Consider the following 11,533-nt stretch of genomic DNA (forward strand, 5'->3'; position numbering starts at 1 on the left):
CCATGCTATTGTTTGAGGAGAGTGCACAATTATGAACTTGAAAATGTATTAATAAATCAATTAGGCACATTTGGGCAGCCTTTATACAACATTTTGAACAGATATGCAATGGTTCATTGCTGCCATCTAGTGGCCAAAATCAAAACGATGCCTGGGCTGGAATAATACATTATGGCCTTTCTCTTGCATTTCAAAGATGATGGTACAAAAAAAACCTGCATGTTTTTTTCTTTGTATTATCTTTTACCAGATCTGTTTTATATTTTCCTACATTAATTTCACATTTCCACAAGCTTCAAAGTGTTTCCTTTCATATGGTATCAAGAATATGCATATCCTTGCTTCAGGTCCTGAGCTACAGGATTTGGGTATGTCGTTTTAGGCAAAAATGGGAAAAAAGGGTCGGATCCTTTAAGAGGTTTTTAAACAGCGGAATTCTCACGGAAACCAGCCTTTTTTGCATAGCGATGATGAAACGAACGTCATTTAGGCCATAATGATCTCCAAAATTCTAATCATTAGGTTATCACAGCGTTGATATGGCAACGGACGCTAATAGTTTATCGAATTCCATTGTGAAGTACAGGGGACATTATTTGGCATGACAGGGCCCCCAACTAAATCTAATTTAGAGCCCCCAAAAAGCTAGGGCCGGCTCTGGGCTAATACTTGGTGGAATCGCTGGTGGTAATCTGTGCAAAGGTGGTTAGCAGTATAAGCCCATAGTTATTGTTTTTCCTACTGTCTGAACTATACTTACGAGTAATGTTGGCCAGTTAGGCTATGTTTAAGACAGTTACTGCATAGCCTAACTGCCCATCATTGCAAGGAGGTGCTCAGTTCCCCCAGGTATGATAACACGAGCCACTGTTCCATAATTCCTCTGGGCTCCGCCCACGCATTATGCTATGACCCTACCTACATTGGACCAGAGCATTGCTGACATGGGTATGATTTAACAACCTACGAGTTTTATCCTAAACATCTTCTCCTGTGACTCCTATGAACAATGTCAAAGAGGAGGAGTTTGCCTGTCCATCTGCGTTCGGAGTAAGGACATGGTGACAAAAGTTTTGGACGCCGCCGCAATTATAAGAGTGGACTGAAAAAACAAGCAATGGCCAGGTCTAAAGCAAGAATATACACGTGTATAGCTTTAACGCTAGTGAGCGCGATTGGGATAATTATTTTATGCACTGCATTCGCCAAGCAAAATTGTACGGAAGGGGTCTTTAGAAGCGCAGCTGTAGCCGCAGACTCGGAAATATGCTCAAAGATTGGACGGTAAGTGCTTACTGTTTATCCGTTTACCCCTAGGTAGGCTACAGTGGATTATAGTATTGTAGAGGTGGTGTAACTGGTATTCATTTATTTGACAAATGTATTATGGTCAAGTTTTCCAAAAACAAAAATGGCACAGTCGCATAGAGCGTACAATTTAGACTTAATCAAATGTTAGGAATGGACTATCCTTAAAGTCAAAACAGTTCCTCAGGCTCTAACACGGGCAATGTCACTCACTGTTAAATAGCCGAGAAAAGGAGCTGTCCGGTGCGGATATGTATGTGCGTTCGTCAAGCGCAGAGTCTTGAGTAGATAAAGTTGAACCCTAATCACTAACTTTGGTTATTCATACGTTAGGATTTACTGCCTATCTTGCCTACCAGTTTAATGAAAAATGTGGCCTCCTTCTACCCTCTCATCTGCACTGGTCAGTAGCTTATTGTTGAGAAATGTAAATAGGCAGTTTTTTTTTATATTGAACCTTTATTTAACCAGGAAGGGCTCATTGAGATTTGAAATTTCTTTTTTTCAAGAGCGTCCTGGCCAAGATAGGCAGCACCAAGTCATTGTTTACTCCATGTGTAACTCTGTGTTGTCTGTTCACACTGCTATGCTTTATCTTGGCCAGGTCGCAGTTGCAAATGAGAACTTGTTCTCAACTAGCCTACCTGGTTAAATAAAGGTGAAATAAAAAATTACACAATTACAGACAGACTACTTGTAGCTTTTCATGTTATCTAGTAAAAACCATGGAATTCACAAGAGTATAACAAAATCATAAAACAGCAAATTAAAAACATTGCCAGGTCAGGGAATCAGTCTCAAAATCGTTCATCAGTGATTTAAAAGCACCAATCGGGACAAGTTCATCCAGTTTAAAAGTATTTTGTAAGACGTTCCAAGCCGATGGCCAGAGTACACAAAAGCCCTTTTTACCAAATTCAGTTCGGACATTTGGAACAGTTATCAGGATAATGTCCTGCGAACGAAGAGAGTACCCACCACATTTCTGAACAATAAAAATGCCCAAATAAAATGGTAGTAAACCCAAAATGGCTAGAGAAGGCCAGCCAACCCTGGTATACAAAGTGCAGTGGTGGTAAGTGTTTTGCAGTTTGAAATCAATCTTAATGTGCCATGGTAAAGGGTGTCAATTGATCTCAAACACTGAGCAGAAGCATTCATATATAAAATATCCCCATAGTCTAGTAAAGCCATAAATGTAGCTGATACTAGCCTCCTTCTGGCTTCAAAATAAGCATTATTCCTAAAATAAAATCCCAACTTCAGCTTCAATTTTTTTGAAAGTTGTTGATTATGCAATTTAAAAGAGAGGCCATCATCAATTAAAATTCAAATCTCATTGCCCCGACAGGTAGTAATAGGTGAAATATATATCAGAGATATATTTCTTGCTTTAGAAAACACAATTTGTTTAGTTTTGTCAGTATTGAGGATAAGCTTCAATTGACACAAGGTATGTTGAAAAGCAGTTTGCAAGTTCTGGAAAGCTTTTGTGAGAGACGAGGCACAACAATAAATAACAGTATCATCAGTTGAGCATTTTCCACATTTTGTCTAAATTATTTATGTAAATAGGGAATAAGAGGGGACCAGGTACAGAGCCCTGGGGCACATCATTACAGACAGACAATTTAACAGATATGAGCCCATCAAATTGAGTGCACTGAGTTATATTAGACAGATAGTTAGCAAACCATGCAACTGCATGCTCCGAAAGACCTACACTCGACAATTTCTGCCTCAGTATAGCATGATCAACTGTATCAAAAGCCTTAGAGAGATCAATAAAAAGTGAGACACAGTGCTGTTTTTTGTCAAGGGCTTCAGTGATATCATTTAAAACCTTCATGGCTGCTGTAATTGTGCTATGCTTATATATAATTATTTAAAAGAGTTGGATCTCCCCCTTTTTTAAAAGTGATAGGACAAATGCTGATTTCCAGATTTTCGGAATTTCATTACATTCCAGGGTTAGATTGAACAGATATGTAAGTGGTTCAGCTATGAAATCAGCTGCCAGATTTAAAAATCAAGAAGATCAGGACCCGCAGGCTTTCTCTGATCTAAGGATTTCAGGGCTTTATGTACCACCTGCACTGAGAATTGCAAAAAGCTAAAGGTTTGACCAGCTCTCACTGGTTCAACCACACAGGGTTGTACAGAGACGGAGGACACTGAATCAAACAGCCTACCAGATGAAACAAAGGGCTCATTGAAACAATTCAGTTATCAACTATATAATCGCTGACACAACTCCAGCTATGCAACTACCTTTTTGTGTATCTATGTATTGTCTGAACTTTAAGAAATGAAATGAACATGCATTTGCATTCATAGCTACAGTATATATCCAGTACTTAGCAGATTTTACTGAGGCTATACATCTACAGTGAGGTTTGAAGCTATCAGATTAATTTAATTATAGCCTAGTGGTTCTTAGTATTATTGCACAGTCCACATCGAGACAGACAAATAGCCAGGCTCACTACATGCTATGTAAACCCCCATCCAGAGATATCCTGCAGAGAGGAGGATCGGCAGTAGATGGAGCCATTGCTGCATTACTGTGCACCTCTGTCATAAACCCGCAAAGTATGGGCATTGGCGGGGGGTCCATATTCACGGTGATGGACAGTAGCGGTAAGGACACTTCATCCCCCTGCTATGAGATACCACACAGACATCCAAATGTTAAAGTCACAGAGGGGGGGGGAGATAAAAACTTTCATGTCATGTACATTTGTTTATTTCAAAGGCAAGGTTAAAATCATCAATTCAAGAGAGACTGTCCCTCAGGAGTTTAACCCTGATCTACTGAGTGGATGCCCACACACCTTCCAAATGATGACAGGTATTTGTAGTGAAAATGAGTGAACATGAACGTTGTCTTTCTTGACTTGTTTTTGTAGTCAAAAAGCATGTCCTTCCGCTTTACGGTGGGAGCTGTTTTTCTTGTTGTTCGAGCTTTCTTTCCTGTTGGCATCAAGGTGGGAATTCTGTTGAACTCCAGTAATCCTGGGGCAGCTTGATCTTGCTGATTAAAGCTGTCTGTCAAGCGACAAGCCGACTATGCTGGTTTATAAGCAAGGATTTTCATTCTTTGGTATAAAGTCCTTATTTAATGATGACATTGAGAGCTAGTACAGTCACATCCAGACCCCAGACTCCTGTTCAGACCTGTTCAGACATGTGAAACGCCCCTGGTACCCTCCTCCATTGGCCTGTTTCATTCATAAAGCCTGCCTCCATTCTGACAGGCTGTCTGCAAATGCCAGCCTGCTTCTGGTTCTCCTCTCACTGTGAGGCAGATGGTTTTGCTGCTTCCTTTTGATTTCTCCCCCTTTCAATAAAATGTGATGTATAAATGCACCGAACAAGACAAAAGGGTCCTGTGGACCTTTTAAGCAGCATGTTGCTGTGTGCTGTAAGCCAAGAGCACACACAGTGAACAGCCAGTCAGTTGGCTTTGTTTTTAATACCACTAATCAGGTTGTTATATATATATATACACACAGTGCCTTGCAAAAGTATTCGGCCCCCTTGAACTTTGCGACCTTTTGCCACATTTCAGGCTTCAAACATAAAGATATAAAACTGTATTTTTTTGGGGGAAGAATCAACAACAAGTGGGACACAATCATGAAGTGGAATGACATTTCTTGGATATTTCAAACTCTTTTAACAAATCAAAAACTGAAAAATTGGGCGTGCAAAATTATTCAGCCCCTTTACTTTCAGTGCAGCAAACTCTCTCCAGAAGTTCAGTGAGGATCTCTGAATGATCCAATGTTGACCTAAATGACTAATGATGATAAATACAATCCAACTGTGTGTAATCAAGTCTCCGTATAAATGCACTTGCACTGTGATAGTCTCAGAGGTCCGTTAAAAACGCAGAGAGCATCATGAAGAACAAGGAACACACCAGGAAGGTCCGAGATACTATTGTGAAGAAGTTTAAAGCCAGATTTGGATACAAAAATATTTCCCAAGATTTAAACATCCCAAGGAGCACTGTGCAAGCGATAATATTGAAATGGAAGGAGTATCAGACCACTGCAAATCTACCAAGACCTGGCCGTCCCTCTAAACTTTCAGCTCATCCAAGGAGAGAAGACTGATCAGAGATGCAGCCAAGAGGCCCATGATCACTCTGGATGAACTGCAGAGATCTACAGCTGAGGTGGGAGACTCTGTCCATAGGACAACAATCAGTCGTATATTGCACAAATCTGGCCTTTATGGAAGAGTGGCAAGAAGAAAGCCATTTCTTAAAGATATCCATAAAAAGTGTTGTTTAAAGTTTGCCACAAGCCACCTGTGAGACACACCAAACATGTGGAAGAAGGTGCTCTGGTTAGATGAAACCAAAATTGAACTTTTTGGCATCAATGCAAGACGTTATGTTTGGCGTAAAAGCAACACAGCTCATCACCCTGAACACACCATCCCCACTGTCAAACATGGTGGTGGCAGCATCATGGTTTGGGCCTGCTTTTCTTCAGCAGGGACAGGGAAGATGGTTAAAATTGATGGGAAGATGGATGGAGCCAAATACAGGACCATTCTGGAAGAAAACCTGATGGAGTCTGCAAAAGACCTGAGACTGGGACGGAGATGTGTCTTCCAACAAGACAATGATCCAAAACATAAAGCAAAATCTACAATGGAATGGTTCAAAAATAAACATATCCAGGTGTTAGAATGGCCAAGTCAAAGTCCAGACCTGAATCCAATCGAGAATCTGTGGAAAGAACTGAAAACTGCTGTTCACAAATGCTCTCCATCCAACCTCACTGAGCTCGAGCTGTTTTGCAAGGAGGAATGGGAAAAAATGTCAGTCTCTCGATGTGCAAAACTGATAGAGACATACCCCAAGCGACTTAGAGCTGTAATCGCAGCAAAAGGTGGCGCTACAAAGTATTAACTTAAGGGGGCTGAATAATTTTGCACGCCCAACTTTTCAATTTTTGATTTGTTAAAAAAGTTTGAAATATCCAATAAATGTCGTTCCACTTCATGATAGTGTCCCACTTGTTGTTGATTCTTTACAAAAAAAATACCGTTTTATATCTTTGTTTGAAGCCTGAAATGTGGCAAAAGGTCGCAAAGTTCAAGGGGGCCGAATACTTTCGCAAGGCACTGTGTAAATGTATGTGTATATATATATATATATATATATATATATATATATATATATATATATATATATATATATATATATATATATATATATATATATATATATATATATATATATATATATATATATATATATATATATATATATATATATATATATATATATATATATATATATATATATATATATATATATATATATATACATATATATATATATATATATATATATATATACATATACATATATATATATATATATATATATATATATATATATACATATATACATATATATATATATATATATATACATATATATATATATATATGAATTAACATAAACTTTATTGAAAATGTTCATCTTCATTTGTAAACACAAAAAGAGAAATCTTCCGCAAAATATTATGTATTACCATGCCAGTCGAAATGTAATGGCTTAGCAAAATCCCTAAAGAAAATCAACTCATGAAAGGCTTAAACAATGTTTACTCCATTCAAAGTTTGTTTTTCAAAAATGTTGTTAATGTTAAAAGGCAAACAACACCAAATTGACTTATACTTATGAAAGTGGACAAACAAGCTATAATCAATAAGTGATAGCAATCTCAGGGATATAAAATATACCGTGACTGTGACCGAAGACAGTTTCGAGAGAGCGAAAAGTGTCTAGAAAAAAAGTCTGATTTCCCCCACCCACACTCCTGGTTCCAGGCAGCCAATGGATTGGTGTCCCTGGAGAGATCCGTGGGTATGAGCAGGCCCACAGGTTGTTTGGGAAACTCCCATGGGCCAGCCTCTTCCATCCCACCATCAAGCTGGCCAGAGAGGGTTTCCCTGTACCCCAGGTCCTGGGCCGCTTTATCCCACTGATCAACACGGATGAGACCCTACCAGTACGGTAAGAACCACCCTGATCTTAAAGACTTAACATTATGGTAAGAGCAACATTGACCCTAAATGACTGGAGGAATCCAACTCATAAAGCCCACCCTAGAGTGAGACAATAAAACAGTATGATGAGTCCTAGATGTGTGGATGTATAACATGAAAAGTATTTCAAGAGAGCAAATGTCAAGCCATCATTCTGTCACCACATTGCAAGAAAATAATATTTGAGCTGTAGTCAGTTGTTTCTAGATAAGAATGGAAACCTGCTGAAGGTTGGAGACACTGTGAAGTTTGAAAAATTGGCTGACACATTGGAGATCATTGCAAACCAAGGGGCAGATGCTTTTTACACTGGAAAAGTAGCAGAGGATTTAATCCGCGACATAAAAGAAGCAGGTACACCAAATTCCATTATTGATAATCACCTCTCTTCCTTATTGTGGCATTGCTTTACAGCAAATATATTTAATTACAAGGAAGCTGCAAGTTTCTAATGCATTCACATTGATCACACCCAAATTATAATGTGCCTGTGGTATGTATAGGCATTTGGAGTGCTGATTAACTCATCAATATATTTAAATTTACGTTTTTGCTGTCTTGTAACTGTATTTTAGGTGGAACACTATCCATGAAGGACCTGGAATTGTTTAAAGTGACTGTGACAGATGCATGGACCATTCCTCTAGGAGAGTACCAGATGCACTTCCCCCCACCCCCATCAGGAGGCGCTATCCTCAGCTTTATCCTCAACATCATGAAAGGTTGGAATTGAATATCATTTTTTTTTCATTTTAAGATGGACCCATATAACACTGACATGCTCTTATTTAGAGCATATAAGTAATCGTTAGCTTATTGATACAGTATTTGGGTTAACTGAAATTGATTGTAAAACATTTACGATTGAAAGCATCCTGAGACCAGAAAACTGGCAGAAAACCCACCTCCTTATTACATTTTCCTACATTTCCATTTTCCTATAGAATACCCCCTAAACTCAGCTTCTCTGATGGGAAAACAAAAGACTCTCACCTACCAACGCTACATCGAAGCATGTAAATTTTCTAACGGACTGAGGAAGTACATCCGTGATCCACATTTCAACTCAGAACCAGTAAGTTCCACAAGACTCCAGGCGTATAGGAAATCATGACATAGTATAGGTCAAGACCTGGGTGCTCGTAAATCTTTAATGATCTAAGTGCTGTTTTATCCCAACAGAGTACTCTCAGGGTCATGTTGAGCCACAAGGGATAATTATGGAGGGTGCAGCATCAGCTATTACTGATGCCAGCTTAGCTGTGCTCCAGTCTGAAATGACTTTCCATCCCTACCATGATCAGATATTCATGTGCTTCTTTCACAAATTGTTCAAAAGATGCCTCATCTCTGCAAACCTGCTAGACCTGAGACATGGCTGTATACACATAGGTGTCTAACTCCATGGGGTCACATGAGTCTGCAGCCATGCCTCAGGGCAAACACCTGCTTTTCAAATCACTCACACACAAAACAGCAAACCATGCATTCTGCATGATAAGATAGGAGGATGAAATGGGAAGTGGCTAAGTAGAGTTGCTACTGTAATGCAATATACAGTATGCTGTAACTCCAACCTGCCTGATCAAGGTCTATTTACTTATTTTGTCCAGAGAGCATTGAAGTTCACTGAGCAGCAGTTTGCTGACCACTTCAGGGCCATGATCAGCAGTAATGAGACCCATGATGCTCAGTACTACAACATCGCTCCATACCTGGACACCATGGGCACCACACATGTGTCTGTGATAGCTGAGGATGGAACTGCCGTCTCTGTTACCAGCACTATCAATCACATGTGAGTCAAATGTTATGCGCTGTGTAGAATCATAACAATAATCATCATTAGGGCTATGTCAGCAATGTATAATTGTCATTAGCTATGTATAACCATGTAACATTCACAATACACACAATGACTTGTCAAATATCTTTCCCTTCACTCAGGTTTGGATCCAGAGTGTTCTCCCCTAAAACTGGTGTCATCCTCAATAATGAGTTGGCAGATTTCTGTGGGAAGGCAGATCACATTGTTGCAGGTAATGTGACCTCCCAAAATATTTCCTGAGTGTTTGTAAGGGTGGCTGTAAAATAAACTGATAGTTTCTTGGACATTTCATTTGCTTTTGTAGCCTCTCCTTGATGATTTGTTTTATGGTTTGGCTTGCAGGTGAGCAGCCTCCCTCCTCCATGTCCCCTGTTGTCCTGCAGTCCAAGTATAAGACTCTGGTGATTGGCGGGTCAGGTGGCAGCATGATCACCACAGGGATGGCCTTGGTAAGTGACCATGGTAACAACTATATTTGATCAACATATACTTTGTGTAATCAAATAACAAATACCTGAATAACACCAAAACTCACCTAATGTTCATAAATCTACTGTGTGACCAATATTTTACTGTATGTTTTCTAAAACACTCTGTACCTTAAACACACCGCCATGGTAACATTCACTTTAAGTCCACACACAGTCACAGTATTAGCAGTCTTCCTCCTCATGGTCTCGTATGTCTGTCTCTCTCCCAGACCCTCATGAACCACCTGTGGTTTGGGAAGAGTCTGGAGGAGGCCATCGCTGCCCCCGTTGTGTTTGTGGATTCCAAAAACGCACTGAAGTTTGAACCTGACTTTGACAAGGTAACACCACACATCATGGGCACTCAACGATTAAAGAAGTATTCAGTTATGTTTCTGAAGAATATTGTTGGTCTTTCACAGATTTACACATCGGAGAATGTAGTATTCACAGGTTTCCATATGCAGTGTTCTCATACTTCAGTGTGTCTGTACTCCTGTTCCTAGCACTTTCTTCCTCTCTCCCTAAGGCTGTGGTGGAGGATCTGAAGAATTTTGGGCACACGGTGGAAGATCAAAAGTACTTCTACAACGTGGTCAATGCTGTAGAGAAGGACATCGGTTGCATCCAAGCCGTTTCAGATTCCAGAAAGATGGGCAAGGCAGCTGGTTATTAGTCTTCCAGACTGTTGGTCACTGACTCTGGATATATGTAGATAGTATTCCAACTGTCAATATAGAGCTACTGTAGCTATAGCAAAAACATGGTTCTGGTTATGCCTCAGACAAAATGTGGTTGTGCAAACAGTATATGCTTCTCATCCCATTTACTACAGTATCAACAGGCAACGTGTTGAACAGCAACCTCTGATATTGAGTCACAAATAGGAGCATACTGTATTTCATTGTAATGTAGAGGATGATTGAATGCTAGATCTGTCCTGTCTTCTCTTCCCCATCCCTTTTTCTAGAACTTACTGGATATCATTCCAGTACTGGAATGTATGTACTTAATAATGTACACTGAACAAAAATATAAACACAACAATTTCAAAGATTTTACTGTGTTATAGTTCTTACATGGAAATCAGTAAATTGAAATGATTTCATTAGGCTCTAATCTATGAATTTCACATGAATGGGAATACATATGCATCTGTTGGTCACAGATACCTTAAAAAAAAGAAAGGGCAGAAAACCACCATTTGCCTCATGCAGCCAGTGTGACATATTTCCTTTGCGTAGAGTTGATCAGGCTGTTGATTGTGGCCTGTGGAATATTGTCCCACTCTTCTTCAATGGCTGTGCGAAGTTGCTGGATATTGGCAGGAACTGGAACATGCTGTCGTACACATCGATCCAGAGCATCTCAAATGTGCTCAGTGGGTGACATGTCTGGTGAGTATGCAGGCCATGGAAGAACTGGGACATTTTCAACTTACAGGAATTGTGTACAGATCCTTGCAACATGGAGCCGTGCATTATCTTGCTGAAACATGAGGTGATGGCAATGGATTAATGGCACAACAATGGGCCTCAGGATCTTGGCACGGTATCTCTGTGCATTCAAATTGCAATCGATAAAATGCTATGTTCGTTGTCCATAGCTTATGCCTGCCCATAGCATAACCACACCACCACGGGGCACTCTGTTCACATAAGCAAACTGCTCGTCAACACGACACAATATAGATCCTTTGCCATCTGCCCGGTACAGTTGAAACCAGGATTAATTTGTGAAGAGCACACTTCTCCAGTGTGCCAGTGGCCATCTAAGGTGAGCATTTGCCCACTGAAGTCGGTTATGATGCCGAACTGCAGTCAGGCCAAGACCTGGTGAGGACGACGAGCAC

General features: G+C 39.9%; 1 protein-coding gene across 1 annotated transcript; it reads left to right on the top strand.

The window, feature by feature from the left end:
* Positions 1–898: 898 nt before the first annotated feature.
* ggt5a (gamma-glutamyltransferase 5a) lies at positions 899–10,737 on the top strand. The gene is made up of 12 exons (XM_021605770.3): positions 899–1,284; positions 3,821–3,948; positions 4,064–4,159; positions 7,165–7,351; positions 7,577–7,737; positions 7,959–8,105; positions 8,328–8,458; positions 8,997–9,181; positions 9,331–9,422; positions 9,554–9,660; positions 9,912–10,022; positions 10,211–10,737. Exons 1-12 carry the CDS (start codon positions 1,118–1,120, stop codon positions 10,355–10,357), a joined length of 1,659 nt encoding a protein of 552 aa, XP_021461445.1. The 5' UTR covers positions 899–1,117; the 3' UTR covers positions 10,358–10,737.
* The last annotated feature ends 796 nt before the right edge of the window (positions 10,738–11,533 follow it).

The sequence above is a fragment of the Oncorhynchus mykiss genome, chromosome 6 (assembly GCF_057628025.1).
Source record: "Oncorhynchus mykiss isolate SJ-2025 chromosome 6, ASM5762802v1, whole genome shotgun sequence".
Classification (NCBI taxonomy): Eukaryota; Metazoa; Chordata; class Actinopteri; order Salmoniformes; family Salmonidae; genus Oncorhynchus; species Oncorhynchus mykiss.

Excerpts from the sequence above, each read along its gene's own strand:
- ggt5a (XM_021605770.3), top strand. The coding sequence starts at position 1,118 with ATGGCCAGGTCTAAAGCAAGAATATACACGTGTATAGCTTTAACGCTA. Across the intron at positions 3,949-4,063 it reads CACGGTGATGGACAGTAGCG|GCAAGGTTAAAATCATCAAT; the intron begins GTAAGGACACTT and ends TTTATTTCAAAG. Across the intron at positions 9,423-9,553 it reads GGCAGATCACATTGTTGCAG|GTGAGCAGCCTCCCTCCTCC; the intron begins GTAATGTGACCT and ends TTTGGCTTGCAG.